Genomic DNA, 20,497 nt, shown 5'->3' with positions numbered 1-20,497 from the left:
GAAGATATAGGTGAGAAAAACATAGATTTAAAGAGGGAGAACTTGGGAAGACATTGAAGAGTGATGTTTGAAGAAGACCTTGAAAGTCTAAAAGGACTTTGAATTTTAGGTGTAATTTAGCTTGCAGATATGCATTATTTGGCTAAAACAGTGTTTTAAAATGTTGAATTTTAAATACTTCCCAATGGGGTATATACCTTCTAATACGTCAGCCTCTCTCTATGATTCATTCCTTTAGATTTTTCTACTTGGCCCCTGATAGAATTTGGTTTTGTTACTCACAAATCAGATGAAAGGGACACAATATGTTCAGAATACGTGAACACTTAATCAGAAGCATCAGGGCAGGTACCCGAGCAGGATGGGCAACATTTTGGTTGCTATATACCTCTTTCACTGATGCTCACTCTATAATTTAATCTTGAAGGTTCCAGGAAGTAGAGCTGACAACATATTTCTTTTTTTTTTTTTTTAAAGTAACTTTCTCTACCTTATTTTTTTTTTTTTTCTCCCCATTTATTTATTTATTTATTTATGGCTGTGTTGGGTCTTCGTTTCTGTGCAAGGGCTTTCTCTAGTTGCGGCAAGTGGGGGCCACTCTTCATCGCGGTGCGCGGGCCTCTCACTATCGCGGCCTCTCTTGTTGCGGAGCACAGGCTCCAGACGCACAGGCTCAGCAACTGTGGTTCATGGGCCCAGTTGCTCCGTGGCATGTGGGATCTTCCCAGACCAGGGCTCGAACCCGTGTCCCCTGCATTGGCAGGCAGACTCTCAACCACTGCGCCACCAGGGAAGCCCCAACATATTTCTACAATACATCTCAATGACTTGACTCTTCCATTAGATATAGTTAGCCTTAGTTGATTTTTTGTTTTTATTATTATTGCTTTGTTCATATAAAACACTTTTTGGCATCTCATTATGCTTTTTTTGTGATTATTTAATTTTTTTATGTTATTCAAATTAACTGTCAAATTAACCTAGTTTTACCATCAGATTCACTATAACATTTTTTAATATTAAATTTGAAGTAGAGATTTGTTGATATTCTCACTGGCTGAGAGTGAACAATACCAGTTAGTAACCTTAAACTGTTTCAGTGGCTTTAATATTCATTAATTTGTTAACTAGTTGGGAGTTAACAGTATTAAAAGTAATCCTATTTGGTAAATCACAGTAATACATTTTTAGACTTCAATTACATTCAAGTTATTATGAATAATTCTTCAAAATTTAGAGATGGCTTTGGAGGATCTTTTCTTTTAATTACAAATATTTTTAAATGCAGCATTTATGTGTGTACTTTTTGTAGAAGTTTTGTTTTCTGCTTCATTTCTTTCTGAGCAATTTTGAATTATAACACCTATTTGAACTAGTGAGCAAAATAATTTAATTCCTATTTGGTTGAATTTCATAGTATATATTTACTTATAAATGCTTTAGCATTAAAAATTTCTTAGTAAAGAGAATCAATCATATTAAGATATTAAGAAAGTAGGGTTTAATTGGCAAGATTCTTTTGAAATTAGCAATTATTTCTATGGATTTCAAACCTGATTTTGGGTAACTAGGTGGTGATAGTGTCATATTACGCTAGTGCTTTAACTGTGTGTGTTTCTCTTATTAAAACTCAAAGAGTTAAAGCACTAGCATAGTATTAAGAAATTGGGTTTTATATGAATGTAAAAGGAAAGGAAGGTAAAATTACAGAAAATTAATAATAAAGAATACAAGTTAGCATGCTAGGAGCTGTTAAGGTGCAAAGCTGAGTAAGGTACAGTTTTTGCTCTCAAAGTGCTTACAGTGGCAGGAGAAATATGTGCGTAAATGGATAGATTACATTTTAATAATCCATTTACTCTTTTTTTTTTTAAATTTTTATTTATTTATTTATTTTTGGCTGCATTGGGTCTTCATTGTGGTGAACAGACTTCTCATTGCGGTGGCTTCTCTTGTTGCGGAGCATGGGCTCTAGGTGCGCGGGCTTCAGTAGTTGTGGCATGTGGGCTCTAGAGTGCAGGCTCAGTAGTTGTGGCGCATGGGCTTAGTTGCTCCGCGGCATGTGGGATCTTCCTGGCCCAGGGCTCGAACCCTTGTCCCCTGCATTGGTAGGCGGATTCTTAACCACTGAGCCACCAGGGAAGCCCAAAACGAGAAGATTGCACTTACTCTTCTACTTCCTGAGATGATTATTTTAAAATTTCTCTTCTTTTCCGAAAACTTCAACACTTCCTTCATTGTCATCCCTCTGTGATTATGACTTTGCTTTTATTTCACTGAGATAACAGAAACAATCACATATTCTCACCTCCACAGTTGTCAATATGTGTATATTTGCTTTCCTTCCTTGCTTTAAATTAACTTTCTAGGTTTATATCTGAGGCTAACTTCTCTACTTGTGCATTGACTCCTATCCCCTCTTGTCGACTTGGGATACATTGCTCTGGCAAATATTCCCTCTTTAATACAGTGTTTTCCCCCTCTTAACTGCATTATTTCCCGAAGGACACAAAGATGTTGCAATATTTCCCATCTTTAAAAAACCCTCTCCTTTGAACCTGAATTTTCCTCTAGCTGTCTTCTTCTTTCTCTGATCCTCTTTATGGCAACATATTTATTTATTTATTTTTAAATAAAATGAAATTTATTGTAGACTTAATGCACAGAATAAAATGACTTACAAGCAATTTTTGTTAGCAGTAGCTAGAGAATGGGTAACTGACCATTCTGGTGAATGTAGTGGTAATCCCACACCTGGTCATTCTTGTCACGTTTCTAAAAGAGCCCCCTGCAAAGATCTACCTTGCTGACTACAGGTGAAATTAAAGAACATATTCTAGAGGAAGTAATACCCACAGGACTAAAAAAAAAATGACAACATATTTAGAAAGACTTGTTTTTACTCATATCAAATTCTTTCCTTCATCTCTCTTGAAACCATTCCAACTCTATTACTCTATTAAAATTCTTTGTTTTTTCGTTTGGTGAAGGTAACTAATGACTGCCATATTGTTAGATCCATAGCCAGTTCTTAGTCCTCATCTTACTTGATTTATCATCAGCATTGACAAAGTTGATTTCTCCCTCCTCTTTGAAACTCTTTTTTCTTTTGACGTCTGAGATACCACTCTCTCTTGGTTCTCATGTAGTTCACTGGCTGTTCCTTCTCAGTATTATTTTAGGTTGAGCCAAAGATTTTGATTGCCTGCCATTCAGTGTTGCAGCTAGATAAATCTGCAAGGTCTCATGAACCTGTTATCACTAGTTGCCTAAGAATTAAGTCTTTCTGTTTTCTGTCCTCTTTTGTAGATTCATACTCCTTTTTCCTGAGCCAGCCTTTATTTTCATTCCTTCCCAATGAAACTTTACATTGGAACTCTGTAACTCTGTTGCTCTCTCTTAGCTATTGCCACAATACTGCTGTAGGATAAGCACAGAAATCTCAGACATTCATAAGCAGTAGCATTTTTTTTCATTCTTAAGTTACAGGTCAGCTAGGGCAGCTTTGTTTTATGTTGTAAGTTAGTCTGGAAGCTCTGCTCCGTGTGTTTATTATCTTCCTCCTGGGACTAGCCAGGACATGGCCTAAGCCCAACCAAGCAAGCACACTTTGGGCCTCTGCTTGCATCATGTTAGCTATCATCCATTGGCTAAAGCAAGTCACAAACCAAGCTCCAAATCAATGGGTAGGGATATATACTCCACCCACATAAGTGCAAAAAGCTGCAGTGTTGTATGGCAGAGGGCATGCAATAGGAGGGACTAATAATGTAATCTGTGACGTCCCTATTCTGTGGTTAACCATTCTCATCTTCCTGATCTCTAAGCATCTGAGTCTCCCAGGTCTTAGTACTTAGACCTCTTTTCTTCTCTATCTTTACTTACTTCCTAGTTGGCCTCATCCAGTCTCTTGGCTTCAAATGACATCTTTATTTAACAATAAAAATTTTATTTATTCATCCTGGACCTTACCCTAAACTCTAAATTAGGTGTCTGCTGGACATGTCTATTGATGCTAATGGGCATCCAAACTCAGCATTTCAAAAACTGAGTATTTAGCCTCCATAACCCCTTCTCCCCAAATTTGTCCATCTTCTAATATTTCCCATTTCAGCAAATGGTAGCGCTGTCCTTCTAGTTGTTTGGCCCCAAAACTTTAGGGTTTCTTCACATTTTAATTTAGTTCTTCATCAGATTTTATTGGCTTTGTGCTCAAAGTATATCCAGAATTTCAGTACTTTTCATTCCCTTCACTACTACCACCAGAGCCCAAGTCTTGATTATCCCTTGCCTCCTAACTGGTTTCCCTGCTTCTTCCTTTGCTTCTGTATTAGTCTGCTTGGGCTACTATAACAAAATACCATAGACTGGGTGGCTTAAACAACACACATTTGTTTTATCACAGTCTGGAGGCTAGAAAGTCCAAGATCAAGGTTCTGGCCAATTTGGTTCTTGGTGAGAGCTTGTAGATGGCTGCCTTCTCCTGTGTCCTCAAACTCTCTTTCTTCTGTGCACAAATGGAGAGAGAAGGAGAGAGCTCTCTGATGTTTCCGCCTCCTCTGATAAGGACACCAATCCCATAGAATTGGGTTCCCTCCCTTACAACCTCATTTAACCTTAATTACTTCTGTAAATTCCCTATCACCAAATATGGTCACATTGGGGTTTAGGGCTTCAACATATGAATTTGGGGGGGACACAAGCATTCAGTCCATAACAGACTCCTTCAGTCTATTTTCAACAAAGCAGCCTTAAGTGATCCCATTAAACTAAATCAGGTTATATCACTCTTCTGCTCAAAAATCTTCACTGGTATTCCAGCTCACTCGGAACAAAAGCCACACTCCTTACAGTGGCTGACAGTGTCTTATCTGACCTAGTCCCACTCTCCCTGAAGCTACCTCCTGCTACTCTTTGCCATTTTCATATAGTTTCAGCCACAGTGGCCTCGTTGCTCTTGCTGGAACACACTGTGTGTGCTCCTACCATAACGCCTTTGCCTTACTAACCTGCATGACTTCCTCCTCTACTTTCTTCAGGTATCTGCTCAAATGTCACCTTAATAGGGAGGCCTTCCCTGATCTGTCTCACTTACCACCGTAGCAACTCCGTTTCCTTCCTCCTAGTTTCCCTTTCAGGACACCATATCCCCTCCAGCCTTCTGAGGAGGATAACAGGCACATGCTACATCAACAAGAAAATTTGTTCCCTACTCTTATGGAGTTGAGAGCCTGGGTGCAAAGACAGAAAATAAACATATAAACAAACAAAAATTACAAATTGCAGTAAGTGGTATAAAGGAAAAAAGCAGGTTCTTGTGTTTGAGAATGAAGGGTTGGGGAAGTCTCTCTTAGGATGTGCGACTTAAATGGTGCTACCTCAGAGAAGTGAGAGATGAAGCCATGGAAACAGATGGGTTTACAAGAAAGAGACTATAGTGAGAGAGAAGAAGCTGAATAAAGACTATTCAGGTAGTTTCTGGAAAAGAAGTCTGTAAAGAAGCAGTTAGTTACAAGAGGAATGCCAAGCCAGTACAATTATAATAATCAATTTATCCATTCACCATGTATTAATGGAGTACCTGCTCTGTGCCAGGCATTGCCTACTATGTGCCAGAGGATATAGCAGTAACAGAATAGAGAAAAATTTTGCTTTCAAAAGGGAAGATGATATTTAATAAAGTGTGGAGTAAGAAAAAGTGAGATATGGGATAGAAGCTTGAAATGATAGCAGGTTCACAGAAAGTTTCTATGGTTGTTTGTTTTGGTAGATAGTGAAAAGGTGTGTATTTTTATGGAGAGTGGAAGGATCCAATGAAGAGACTGAAATTGAAGATGCAAGAAAATGGTGAAGATACTTCATGAGCAAAATTCAAGGAGCAGAAAATGATAGAAAAAAGAGCACAAGTGGAGGATTAGCTTTTTTTTTTTGCATTGAACAAAATATATTTAATTAAAAAATCCACTGATAACGTTATTTTTAGCACGACAATGGATTTTTTTTAAAACATCTTTATTGGAGTATAATTGCTTTACAATGGTGTGCCAGTTTCTGCTTCATAACAAAGTGAATCAGTCATACATATACATATATCCCCATATCTCCTCCCTCCTGCGTCTCCCCCCTCCCCTCCTCCCCATCCCACGCCTCCAGGCAGTCACAAAGCACCGAGCTGATCTCCCTGTGCTATGCGGCTGCTTCCCACTAGCTATCTATTTTATATTTGGTAGTGTATATATGTCCATGCCACTCTCTCACCCTGTCACATCTTACCCCTCCCCCTCCCCATATCCTCAAGTCCATTCTCTAGTAGGTCTGTGTCTTTATTCCCGTCTTGCCACTAGGTTCTTCATGACCTTTTTTTTTTTTTCATCCTTAGCTTCCATATATATGTGTTAGCATACTGTATTTGTTTTTCTCTTTCTGACTTACTTCACTCTGTATGACAGACTCTAACTCCATCCACCTCACTACAAATACCTCCATTTCATTTCTTTTCATGGCTGAGTAATATTCCATTGTATATATGTGCCACATCTTCTTTATCCATTCATCCGATGATGGACACTTAGGTTGCTTCCATGTCCTGGCTATTGTCAATAGAGCTGCAATGAACATTTTGCTACATGATTCTTTTTGAATTATGGTTTTCTCAGGGTATATGCCCAGCAGTGGGATTGCTGGGTCATATGGTAGTTCTATTTTTAGTTTTTTAAGGAACCTCCATACTGTTCTCCATAGTGGCTGTATCAATTTACATTCCCACCAACAGTGCAAGAGTGTTCCCTTTTCTCCACACCCTCTCCAGCATTTATTGTTTCTAGATTTTTTGATGATGGCCATTCTGACCGGCGTGAGATGATATCTCATGGTAGTTTTGATTTGCATTTCTCTAATGATTAATGATGTTGAGCATTCTTTCATGTGCTTGTTGGCAATCTGTATATTTTCTTTGGAGAAATGTCTATTTAGGTCTTCTGCCCATTTTTGGATTGGGTTGTTTGTTTTTTTGTTATTGAGCTGCATGAGCTGCTTATAAATCTTGGAGATTAATCCTTTGTCAGTTGCTTCATTTGCAAATATTTTCTCCCATTCTGAGGGTTGTCTTTTCGTCTTGTTTATGGTCTCCTTTGCTGTGCAAAAGCTTTTAAGTTTCATTAGGTCCCATTTGTTTATTTTTGTTTTTATTTCCATTTCTCTAGGAGGTGGGTCAAAAAGGATCTTGCTGTGATTTCTGTCATATAGTGTTCTGCCTATGTTTTCCTCTAAGAGTTTGATAGTGTCTGGCCTTACACTTAGGTCTTTAATCCATTTTGAGTTTATTTTTGTGTATGGTGTCAGGGAGTGTTCTAATTTCGTACTTTTACATGTACCTGTCCAGTTATCCCAGCACCACTTATTGAAGAGGCTGTCTTTTCTCCGCTGTATATGCTTGCCTCCTTTATCAAAGATAAGGTGACCATATGTGCGTGGGTTTATCTCTGGGCTTTCTATCCTGTTCCATTGATCTATATTTCTGTTTTTGTGCCAGTACCAAACTGTCTTGATTACTGTAGCTTTTGTAATATAGTCTGAAGTCAGGGAGCCTGATTCCTCCAGCTCCATTTTTCATTCTCAAGATTGCTTTGGCTATTCGGAGTCTTTTGTGTTTCCATACAAATTGTGAAATTTTTTGTTCTAGTTCTGTGAAAAATGCCAGTGGTAATTTGATAGGGATTGCATTGAATCTGTAGATTGCTTTGTGTAGTAGAGTCATTTTCACAATGTTGATTCTTCCAATCCAAGAACATGGTATATCTCTCCATCTATTTGTATCATCTTTAATTTCTTTCATCAGTGTCTTATAATTTTCTGCATACAGGTCTTTTGTCTCCTTAGGTAAGTTTATTCCTAGATATTTTATTCTTTTTGTTGCAATGGTAAACAGGAGTGTTTTCTTAATTTCACTTTCAGATTTTTCATCATTAGTGTATAGGAATGCAAGAGATTTCTGTGCATTAATTTTGTATCCTGCTACTTTACCAAATTCATTGATTAGCTCTAGTAGTTTTCTGGTAGTATCTTTAGGATTCTCTATGTATATTATCAGGTCATCTGCAAACAGTGACAGCTTTACTTCTTCTTTTCCGATTTGGATTCCTTTTATTTCTTTTTCTTCTCTGATTGCTATGGCTAACACTTCCAAAACTATGTTGAATAATAGTGGTGAGCGTGGGCAACCTAGTCTTGTTCCTGATCTTAGTGGAAATGGTTTCAGTTTTTCACCATTGAGGACAATGTTGGCTGTGGGTTTGTCATATATGGCCTCTATTATGTTGAGGAAAGTTCCCTCTTTGCCTACTTTCTGCAAGGCTTTTATCATAAATGGGTGCTGAGTTTTGTCGAAAGCTTTCTCTGCATCTATTGAGATGATCATATGGTTTTTCTCCTTCAATTTGTTAATATGATGTATCATGTTGATTGATTTACGTATATTGAAGAATCCTTGCATTCCTGGGATAAACCCTACTTGATCATGGTGTATGATCCTTTTAATGTGCTGTTGGATTCTGTTTGCTAGTATTTTGTTGAGGATTTTTGCATCTATGTTCATCAGTGATATTGGCCTGTAGTTTTCTTTCTTTGTGACATCTTTGTCTGGTTTTGGTATCAGGGTGATGGTGGCCTCGTAGAATGAGTTTGGGAGTGTTCCTCCCTCTGCAATATTTTGGAAGAGTTTGAGAAGGATAGGTGTTAGCTCTTCTCTAAATGTTTGATAGAATTCACCTGTGAAGCCATGTAGTCCTGGGCTTTTGTTTGTTGGAAGATTTTTAATCACAGTTTCAATTTCAGTGCTTGTGATTGGTCTGTTCATATTTTCTATTTCTTCCTGGTTCAGTCTCGGCAGGTTGTGCATTTCTAAGAATCTGTCCATTTCTTCCAGGTTGTCCATTTTATTGGCATAGAGTTGCTTGTAGTAATCTCTCCTGATCGTTTGTATTTCTGCAGTGTCAGTGGTTACTTCTCCTTTTTGATTTCTAATTCTATTGATTTGAGTCTTCTCCCTTTTTCCTTGATGAGTCTGGCTAATGGTTTATCAATTTTGTTTATCTTCTGAAAGAACCAGCTTTTAGTTTTATTGATCTTTGCTATTGTCTCCTTCATTTCTTTTTCATTTATTTCTAATCTGATCTTTATGATTTCTTTCCTTCTGCTAGCTTTGGGGTTTTTTTGTTCTTCTTTCTCTAATTGCTTTAGGTGCAAGGTTAGGTTGTTTATTTGAGATGTTTCCTGTTTCTTGATGTAGGCTTGTATTGCTATAAACTTCCCTCTTAGAACTGCTTTTGCTGCATCCCATAGGTTTTGGGTTGTCGTGTCTCCATTGTCATTTGTTTCTAGGTATTTTTTTATTTCCCCTTTGATTTCTTCAGTGATCACTTCGTTACTAAGTAGTGTATTGTGTAGCCTCCATGTGTTTGTACTTTTTACAGATCTTTTCCTGTAATTGATATCTAGTCTCATAGTGTTGTGGTCGGAAAAGATACTTGATACGATTTCAATTTTCTTAAATTTACCAAGGCTTGATTTGTGACCCAAGATATGATCTATCCTGGAGAATGTTCCATGAGCACTTGAGAAAAATGTGTATTCTGTTGTTTTTGGGTGGAATGTCCTATAAATATCAATTAAGTCCATCTTGTTTAATGTATCATTTAAAGCTTGTGTTTCCTTATTTATTTTCATTTTGGATGATCTGTCCATTGGTGAAAGTGGGGTGTTAAAGTCCCCTACTATGATTGTGTTACTGTCGATTTCCCCTTTTATGGCTGTTAGTATTTGCCTTATGTATTGAGGTGCTCCTATGTTGGGTGCATAAATATTTACAATTGTTATATCTTCTTCTTGGATCGATCCCTTGATCATTATATAGTGTCCTTCTTTGTCTCTTGTAGTAGTCTTTATTTTAAAGTCTATTTTGTCTGACATGAGTATTGCTACTCCAGCTTTCTTTTGATTTCCGTTTGCATGGAATATCTTTTTCCATCCCCTCACTTTTTTTCTGTATGTGTCTCTAGGTCTGAAGTGGGTCTCTTTTAGACAGCATATATATGGGTCTTGTTTTTGTATCCATTTAGCCAGTCTGAGTCTTTTGGTTGGAGCATTTAATCCATTTACATTTAAGGTAATTGTCGATATGTATGTTCCTATTCCCATTTTCTTAAATGTTTTGGGTTTGTTATTGTAGGTGTTTTCCTTCTCTTGTGTTTCTTGCCCAGAGAAGTTCCTTTAGCATTTGTTGTAAAGCTGGTTTGGTGGTGCTGAACTCTCTCAGCTTTTGCTTGTCTGTAAAGGTTTTAATTTCTCCATCAAATCTGAATGAGATCCTTGCTGGGTAGATTAATCTTAGTTGTAGGTTTTTCTCCTTCATCACTTTAAGTATATCCTGCCACTCCCTTCTGGCTTGCAGAGTTTCTGCTGAAAGATCAGCTGTTAACCTCATGGGGATTCCCTTGTGTGTTATTTGTTGTTTTTCCCTTGCTGCTTTTAATATGTTTTCTTTATATTTAATTTTTGATCATTTGATTAATATGTGTCTTGGCGTGTTTCTCCTTGGATTTATCCTGTATGGGACTCTCTGTGCTTCCAGGCCTTGATTAACTATTTCCTTTCCCATATTAGGGAAGTTTTCAACTATAATCTCTTCAAATATTTTCTCATTCCCTTTCTTTTTCTCTTCTTCTTCTGGGACCCCTATAATTTGAATGTTGGTGCGTTTAATATTGTCCCAGAGGTCCCTGAGATTGTCTTCAGTTCTTTTCATTCTTTTTTCTTTATTCTGCTCTGCAGTAGTTATTTCCACTATTTTATCTTCCAGGTCACTTATCCGTTCTTCTGCCTCAGTTATTCTGCTATTGATCCCATCTAGAGTATTTTTAATTTCATTTATTGTGTTTTTTCATCGTTGCTTGGTTCCTCTTTAGCTCTTCTACGTCCTTGTTAAATGTTTCTTGCATTTTGTCTATTCTATTTCCAAGATTTTGGATCATCTTTACTATCATTCTGAATTCTTTTTCAGGTAGACTGCCTATTTCTTCTTCATTTGTTAGGTCTGGTGTGTTTTGACCCTGCTCCTTCATCTGCTGTGTGTTTTTCTGTCTTCTCATTTTGCTTATCTTACTGTGTTTGGGGGCTCCTTTTCACAGGCTGCAGGTTCGTAGTTCCCGTTGTTTTTGGTATCTGTCCCCAGTGGCTAAGGTTGGTTCAGTGGGTTGTGTAGGCTTCCTGGTGGAGGGGACTAGTGCCTGTGTTCTGGTGGATGAGGCTGGATCTTGTCTTTCTGGTGGGTACGTCCACGTCTGGTGTTGTGTTTTGGGGTGTCTGTGGCCTTATTATGATTTTAGGCAGCCTCTCTGCTAATGGATGGGGCTGTGCTCCTGTCTTGCTAGTTGTTTGGCATAGGGTGTCCACCACTGTAGCTTGCTGGTCGTTGAGTGAAGCTGGGTCTTGATGTTGAGATGGAGATCTTTGAGAGATTTTCGCCATTTGGTATTACGTGGAGCTGGGAGGTCTCTTGTGGACCAGTGTCCTGAAGTTGGCTCTCCCACCTCAGAGGCACAGCCCTGATGCCTGGCTGGAGCACCAAGAGCCTTTCATCCACCTGGCTCAGAATAAAAGGGAGAAAAAATAGAAAGAAAGAAAGGAAGAAAGAGGATAAAATAAAATAAAATAAAGCTATTATAATAAAGAATAAGAAAAAAATTATTAAGAAAAAATTTATTAAGAAAAAAGTCTTTTAATTTTTTAAAATAAATTTATTAACTTTTTATAATTAAAAATAAGAAAAAAATTTTTATTAAGAAAAAATTTTTTTAAATTTTTTAAAGTAAAAAATATGAAAAAACTTATTAAGAAAAAAAGTTTTTTAATTTTTAAAAATAGAAAATAAGGAAAATATTATTAAGAAAACATTTATTACGGAAAAAAAATTTTTAAGTAAAAAAACAAACAAAGAAACAAAAAAAACGGACGGACCGAACCTTAGGACAAATGGTGAAAGCAAAGCTATACAGACAAAAATCTCACCCAGAAGCATACACATATACACTCACAAAAAAGGGAAAAGGGGAAAAATTAATATATCCTGCTCCCAAAGTCCCACTCCTGAATTTGGGATGATTCGTTGTCTATTCAGGTATTCAACAGATGCAGGTACATCAAGTTGACTGTGGAGATTTAATCCGCTGCTTCTGAGGCTGCTGGGAGAGATTTCCCTTTCTCTTCTTTGTTCACACAGCTCCCGGGTTCAGCTTTGGATTTGTATCCGCCTCTGTGTGTTGGTCGCCTGAGAGCATCTGTTCTTTGCTCAGACAGGACAGGGTTAAAGGAGCAGCTGCTTCGGGGGCTCTGGCTCACTCAGGCGGGCGAGAGGGAAGGGTACGGAAGCGGGGCGAGCCTGCGGCGGCAGAGGCCGGCGCGATGTTGCAGCAGCCTGAGGCGCGCCATGCGTTCTCCCGGGGAAGTTGTCCCCGGATCACGGGAGCCTGGCCATGGCGGGCTGCACAGGCTCCCGGGAGGGGCGGTGTGGATAGTGACCTGTGCTCACACACAGGCTTCTTGGTGGCAGCAGCAGCATCCTTAGTGTCTCATTCCCATCCCTGGGGTCCGCGCTGATAGCCGCGGCTCGCGTCCGTCTCTGGAGCTCGTTTAGGCAGCGCTCTGAATCCCCTCTCCTTGCGCACCGCAAAACAAAGAGGCAAGAAAAAGTCTCTTGCCTCTTCGGCAGCTGCAGACTTTTTCCCGGACTCCCTCCCGGCTAGCTGTGGTGCACTAACCCCTTCAGGCTGTGTTCACGCAGCCAACCCCAGTCCTCTCCCTGCGATCTGACCGAAGCCCGACCCTCAGCATCCAGTCCCCGCCCGCCCCGGCGGGTGAGCAGACAAGCCTCTCGGGGTGAGTAGACAAGCCTCTCGGGCTGGTGAGCGCTGCTCGGCGCTGAGCCTCTGTGCGGGAATCTCTCCGCTTTGCCCTCCGCACCCCTGTGGCTGCACTCTCCTCCGTGGCTCCGAAGCTCCCCCCTCTGCCACCCGCAATCTCCGCCCGCGAAGGGGCTTCCTAGTGTATGGAAACCTTTCCTCCTTCACAGCTCCCTCCCACTGGTGCAGGTCCCGTCCCTATTCTTTTGTCTCTGTTATTTCTTTTTTCTTTTGCCCTACCCAAGTACGTGGGGAGTTTCTTGCCTTTTGGGAGGTCTGACATCTTCTGCCAATGTTCAGTGGGTGTTCTGTAGGAGCAGTTCCACGTGTAGATGTATTTCTACTGTATCTGTGGGAAGAAAGGTGATCTCCACGTCTTACTCTTCCGCCATCTTGCCCAGACCCCCCGGATTAGCTTTTTTAAAAAAATTTTTATTGGAGTATGGTTGCTTTACAGTGTTGTGTTAGCCTCCACTGCACAACAAAATGAATCAGCCATACACATACAGATATCCCCTCCCTTTTGGACTTCCCTCCCATTTAGGTTACCACAGTGCATTAAGTAGAGTTCCCTATGCTATACAATAAAAATATGGAACACTTCATTAATTTGTGTGTCATCCTTGCACAGGGGCCACGCTAATCTCTGTATCGTTCCAATTTTAGTATATGTGCTGCCAAAGCGAGCACGAGGATTAGCTTTAATGAGGGGAATGGATGCTTCCTCTGAGACAGAAGTGAAGGAAGATAGGAAAGGTAAAGACATTGGCCAGAAGTCCCTAGTTAAATGGGAGGAGAGGGAGAGATCTTCTTTAGAATAGGAGAAATGGTATTTCTGAGTTTTTTGAAGACACATCCTGTTTCTCTTATGCCATTTCCACCCCCAGTCTAAACCTACTTATAACTTTCAGCTATTCTTCATATGATGTTTTTCTAGATTCTTGTTTTGGGATGCTCTTCTCTGGACATATTCCAATCTGTTGATGTTTCTGTGAAAGTTTAGTATCCACACTTGAACTCAGTACTCTAGATATAGTCTAGCTAATGTAGGGTACAAAGGATCTGTTGCTTCTCAAGTTGTTTAGACATCATTTATTCATTTACAAAGGCTAGGATGTTCCTATCTTTTAAGTTCTTACCTTTCATCCCAAGAGATGCCTACAGGGGTAATTGGTACCAGCCAGGGCATCAGGGGTTGTTACTTCTGTGTTAAATGCCATTCTCATTGGCTTTTCTTCTTTTTTCTCTATCAAGTTTATCTTTACTAACTGGTTGTTACTTCTTTTGGTAGTGGGTCTTGTTTCTCAATAGTTTTTATTTCCCCTGCTACCTCAGCTATTTTCTCTACTGATCATCATCACAATCCCACTTTATATCTTTGTTCTATTTATTTTCTCCTTTAATAAAGAATTGGTCTTCCTTTATCTGGTCATTCTCTTTTGCAAGCTTCAGAAGGGCTATGGTTAGAGTGTTAAACTTGGAAGGGGGAACCAGTGCAGGCAAACTGACATCTTCACATCCCCTTTCTGTCTGCTATTTTGGCACGCTTAGAATACGTAACCCAAAAAGCCATTTTGAAACATCTAGAGGTTTTGGATAAAATATAACAAAGATCTCTTTAAATGCACAATTGAGCTTTCATGTATCAGGGAAATACATACAGCCAAACCAAAAAGGAAGCTAAAACCCAGGGCTTAAAAATAGGCGCATTTGGGCTTCCCTGGTGGCGCAGTGGTTGAGAATCTGCCTGCCAATGCAGGGGACACGGGTTCGAGCCCTGGTCTGGGAAGATCCCGCATCCCGCGGAGCAGCTAGGCCCGTGAGCCACACCTACTCAGCCTGCGTGTCTGGAGCCTGTGCTCCGCAACAAGAGAGGCCGCTATAACGAGAGACCCACGCACCACGATGAAGATTTGCCCCCGCTTGCCGCAACTAGAGAAAGCCCTCGCACAGAAACAAAGACCCAACACAGCCAAAAACAAATAAATTAATTAAATAAATTAAAAAAAAAAAAGAATCCCAAGGTCAAAGCAGCCTATCCATAAATTTAAAAAAAAAAAAAAAAAAAAGAACATTCTTTTCTATATCCTCTCCCCTTTTCCTACCATTTGTTTTTCTCAGTTTTGGTGCTACTGAGGCTTACCTTTAATAGCCATTTCCAATCGGAGAGAGAATTTCTTTTGCTTTTATCAGCAATTCAGCATTAAGATATATATCATGTCATTTCTTCTCACTAAGCTGTTTTCATCACTAATTGTGATTGGGGTTTTTTTTTTGTTTTTGTTTTTTCCCTGAAAGGTGCTAACACATTGTGAGTGCTTCATATGTGTTTACTGGATAAATATTGAAGTGTTACTATATTATCAACTGCATAATTGTCTATTCAGAAACTATGTTTATTTTTAATGATTAATTTTAAAGAAATGGAGAAATTTGATCCATTGGAAAAGCAGGCCCCAAATTTGGGTTCACCTATTTTAGCGTTATTTCTTTTTTTTTTTTTTTTTTTTTTTAGGGGCACCGAGGTCCATGGGCCCATTTGCTCCTGCATCCACAGCCAGTGTCAGCTCTCTCCTAAGACTGCCTTCTTTTTTATTTATTTATTTATTTTGGCTGTGTTGGGTCTTTGTTGCTGTGTGCACGCTTTCTCTAGTTGCGGTGAGCGGGGGCTACTCTTCGTTGTAGGGTGCGGGCTTCTTATTGCAGTGGCTTCTCTTGTTGCGGAGCATGGGCTCTAGGCACGCGGGCTTCAGTAGTTGCAGCACGCAGGCTCAGTAGTTGTGGCGCGTGGGCTCTAGGGCATGCGGGCTTCAGTAGTTGTGGCATGTGGGCTCAGAAGTTGTGGCTCACGGGCTCTAGAGTGCAGGGTCAGTAGTTGTGGTGCACGGATCTAGTTGCTCCACGGCATGTGGGATCTTCCCAGACCAGGGATCAAACCCATGTCCCCTACATTGATTGGCAGGAAGATTCTTAACCACTGCTCCACCAGGGAAGTCCTAGTGTTATTTCTTTGTATACATTCCACTTGCTTGTAGAATGTTTTAGACTAAATATTATTTCATGAGAACACAGTTTTTCAAGGTTTGGCCAATTATGGATTGTGGATTTGGGGGAGAGTGCTGAGGTGAACAGAATGGTAGTAAGTAATTTGAATGAGAATAGTAGATGCTGACTCAAGGTAGGGGGTGATAAATTACAAAATATTATGGAATTAACCTATATTTTGAAAAGGAAAGGTATATAAATTTGACCTATTTAAATTTTATACTATTTGTGATAATACTGGGATAGCAGTAAATAGTTCCTGGTTCCACTGTTTCCCTTAAGTTTATGAGAACGATCCATTCCATTTTGACAATTCTCACATTCTCTTACCAAAGAAGCTAATTACATCAACCATGGGTTTGGAAAGATTGACTAATTTTTACAGTCCGAAAATATAGTTGGACTGTACTGTTGGACAGTACAAACAAAAGTATAGTTGGACTGTACTGTACAGGTGGATTCTTAACTACTGCACCACCAGGAAGTCCATTATCTTCTTTTTTGTTTCTACTATTTCTTACTCATAGTGGCTTATTTTCTTTCATGTTCAGTGGTTTCTAAATTTGAATTTGTGTTTTTTAGAGCTTTAGCTCTTGGAACTCTTGGAGGCCTGAGTTTAAAGTGTTTTTTTTTTTTTAATTTTATTTATTTATGGCTGTGTTGGGTCTTCGTTTCTGTGCTAGGGCTTTCTCTAGTTGCGGCAACTGGGGGCCACCCTTCATCGCGGTGCATGGACCTCTTACTATCGCGGCCTCTCTTGTTGCGGAGCACAGGCTCCAGACGCACAGGCTCAGCAATTGTGGCTCACGGGCCTAGTCGCTCCGCGGCATGTGGGATCCTCCCAGACCAGGTCTCAAACCCGTGTCCCCTGCATTGGCAGGCAGATTCTCAACCACTGCACCACCAGGGAAGCCCCTAAAGTGTATTTTTTCAGAGAGGATTTATATCTGCTTCTGCTAAGCATTTATGTCTACCTCTGGTACTACGAACCCAAATCACTTTATTCTACATTTTTGGCTCTGAGGGGCACAGAGATTGTGTTAACTTTGGCCTCAAACCCTTGTGAGGACAGAATTGTGGTTAGGAATTCTTAGAGCAGTGGGATTTATTTCTTTCATTCTAATCTGTTTAGAGCTAAAACCTTACTTTCCCTCTCTGCAACAGATTTTTGTAACAAGTTTTTAATTTTTATTTTATTTTTTTTTTACTGAGGCTGTTGTTCTTTGGGGGTTTTAATTTTTGTAGGAGTCCTTGATCTATCCTCTCAGCTTGCTTGGGCTTCAGACTTTGGCTCCTGCTCCCCTCCCAGTCCCACCTTGGTTAAAGCCCAGTCCCACCTTGGTTAAAGCCCAGTCCCACCTTGGTTAAATCTATCAGGGATTGGTAGATTTCCTTGAACAAATTCTTCTTCCAGTGCTCAATGCCTGGATTCATACCTTCTGTCCCTCATTCCCTTCCCCAGGCTCTGAGGAATTCCATTTTCCTTTTCATCTCTATATTTAAAATATTGTTTAGTTTTTCAGAATTTTAAGGTGTGCTATTCCAGGAAGGGTTTTTCTAACATTAAGTCCAAACTTTTGTGAAAATTTGAAGGAAATCAAATTAGTAGTAAGAAAGTTGGTTGAAAGACATAGAATGAGAGTGAGAAGAATTAGATTATTTCAAGGGATATTTTTTAGGGAGTGGAAAAATATTAGCTTTTTATGCCACACATTGAAACATTGTTTTAAGGAGCTGCATAAGTTTCTACAGTTTCATTTCCTTACGTATAGTGCTATATATATTTATAAATTATTTTATTTCCATTTTTATTAGTGTCTATACATATCATACCCAGAAAATTATAAATCAAGTGCATTTCAGTTATGCCTTTTTGGCAATAAATTCAGATCACATTGATAGATCTTCAGTGGTCCTCAAGCCTCCTCAACAATGCATTTATAAACCATTTTTTACTGGGTTAATTATACAATAAGATTTTATTAATTAAAAACATTTTTACATTATATATTATTTTATAGTGATATTTCTTTTTGTATTGAGCTGAAAATTCCATACTAGAGATTACTTTAGTACAAGAGGACAAAGTTGCCATAATGACACTATTCAGTTTAACACACAGAGACATGTGCACATACTAAGGACCTGGTAGACATTTTTAAATTTTTGAGAGGAAAAAAATTTTTTTTAATGTATAGCTGAAAAAGCTTCCTCTTTGAAATCTTCCTTGATCTTCCTCAAGGCAGAAACGAATCTCTTCCTGCAATACTCACAAATTCTTGTCTTCTATGTTATGTTCCTACCTCCTTCTACCTTTCGCCCTCAAAATAATTCTTAAATGTCTACATTTTTGAGGTACTTTTTTCTAGGCATTGGTGATACCATGATGAAAAAAATAGATGTGGTCTACATTTCTACTAAACTTACAGTTTATTAAAGGGAATAGATAATCACATAACCTTATAATGTAGTACTATAAGTGCTATGATGAGGAAGATTAGATTGATGTGGAACACACAGGAAAAGTGCTGGACTTTAGGGGCAAGCAGTATCTTCCTGAGTGAAATTATATTAAAATGAAGATTTGACATGTAGTGTAGGTCTGTGGTTCTCAATTGTACTCCCTAGACCCTTATTATTACCTGGGAACTTGTTAGAAATGGAAATTTGTGGGCCTCATCCCAGGCTACTGAATCAGAACTTCTCACGGTGGCACCCAGAACTGATTCATGCTGAAGACTGAGAGCTGGTGGTATAGGTGATGGCGAGATAAAGAGGGCTAGGAGTTAGATCCTGCCAGACCAGCTTTTGAGATCCTTACAGAAGAACACAGAGAATGACACTAATAGAAAAAAGTTTAGTATGCTTGGAGCACAAATAAGGTAGAAGGTCTGGGGAGAGTTGGGATGGGCAAGAGAGAATATGGGAAGGAAAGCAAGGAGAAGATTGTCCAGGTTTTGTAAGCCACATTAAATTGTTTAGATTTCATTTACCATTAATATTTATTTGTACATCTGTTTCCTCAGATAGAATGTAAATATACAAGGGCCAGGGTCGTATTTCCATACCTCAGAACATCCCTCAACTATTCTTGGTATAGAGTTGGTATTAGTGCATGCTGAACTGAGTGAACTTATTGGATATTCACAAAAGCCTCGTGAGGTAGGCATTAGTACTCTTACTTTATATTTGAGAACTAAGAGAAGGTGAGTGGCTTACCAACATAACAAGGTCAAATGGCTACACAGAAGCAGAGGTGTTTCACAAATTCAAGCTTTTGGGTTTTGTTTCTAGAATCTCTTTTTTATTTCACACTACCTTTCTGTCAGAGTGCTAAGATTACAGAGAATACATATGAATACATAAAATGACAGAATTTTTTAACCTAAGCATTCCTAATGCAACTGTGCTTCTTTTTCCTTCTTTTTTTTTTTTTTTTTTCCAGACAGAAAAAGGGAGCGCACTTCACGAAGCAGCTTTGTTTGGAAAGGTAGATGTTGTGCGAGTTCTGTTAGAAACAGGTAACTATCATGATTCTCCATGGAACTTATCTTGATTCTCCATGGGGCTTATCTTGCCAAAAACTATTTGTATTTCAGGAGTAGACAAAGGAAAATGACACTTTTTTTTTTTTTTTTCTTGACAATCACCCTTATTTCTTACCTTCACTCTAAATTGCAGGTAGGTATTCATACCATGTAGAATTGAGCCTCAGTGTTTAGGAAAAAAAACTGATAAAAATGTGCAACTTCCTTTACTCAGTAGATACTTTAATAAAAAGCTTTTAGAAATTATAATTTTATACATTTAAATCACATTAAAATAGAAACTACCAAAAAGAAAAGGAAATCTCTGCCTTCTATAGGAGGGTGGAACTGATCCCCGTGAAGTTAAGACAATTGCTTGGTTTATTAAAGAACGTACTACTTTCCCTAGGTTTTTATATTGTGAATAATGGTAAACAGAAATTAGAGTTCCCTGTCCTTAAGGTAAATTCTCCTTCTAGTTACTTCATCAACTGAGTAGCTATTGTTTGTAAGCTGCAGTGATTTAAAGGGAACCTTTTAGAGGGAAAGCTTTGAAGCAACAACAAAGTAGGCTTATTTATCTCCATATGTATATTATGATTGAAACAAAATTGGAACTGAGGTCAGATTTTTTTAAGATCAAAAGGCATGGATAATGGAGAGGGTGTGGAGAAAAGGGAACACTTTTGCACTGTTGGTGGGAATGTAAATTGATACAGCCACTATGGAGAACAGTATGGAGGTTCCTTAAAAAACTAAAAACAGAATTACCATATGACCCAGCAATCCCACACCTGGGCATATACCCAGAGAAAACCATAATTCAAAAAGACACATGCACCCCAATGTTCATTGCTGCACTATTTACAATAGCCAGGTCATGGAAGCAACCTAAATGCCCATTGACAGACGAATGGATAAAGAAGATGTGGTACATATATACAATGGAATATTACTCAGCCATAAAAAGGA

The 20,497-nt window shown here is 38.9% G+C and overlaps 1 protein-coding gene and 1 non-coding gene across 6 annotated transcripts in view; one reads left to right on the top strand and one right to left on the bottom strand.

Annotated features, from left to right (window-relative positions):
• ANKS1B (ankyrin repeat and sterile alpha motif domain containing 1B) overlaps window positions 1-20,497 on the top strand; it is a 1,156,005-nt gene that overhangs the window by 197,409 nt on the left and 938,099 nt on the right. For all 5 annotated transcript variants that reach the window (XM_059936736.1, XM_059936735.1, XM_059936734.1 and 2 more), the window contains exon 5: window positions 19,444-19,519. In XM_059936736.1, the coding sequence (XP_059792719.1) occupies window positions 19,444-19,519 (76 nt within the window). The remainder of the gene's footprint in view (window positions 1-19,443; window positions 19,520-20,497) is intronic.
• LOC132373900 (U6 spliceosomal RNA) lies at window positions 13,540-13,643 on the bottom strand. Its single transcript, XR_009505556.1, has one exon. It is a non-coding gene; the product is annotated as a U6 spliceosomal RNA (small nuclear RNA).

The sequence above is a fragment of the Balaenoptera ricei genome, chromosome 10 (assembly GCF_028023285.1).
Source record: "Balaenoptera ricei isolate mBalRic1 chromosome 10, mBalRic1.hap2, whole genome shotgun sequence".
Taxonomy (NCBI): domain Eukaryota; kingdom Metazoa; phylum Chordata; class Mammalia; order Artiodactyla; family Balaenopteridae; genus Balaenoptera; species Balaenoptera ricei.
The sequence above is the reverse complement of the archived record's forward strand: the minus strand, read 5'-3'. Positions and strand labels throughout refer to the sequence as shown.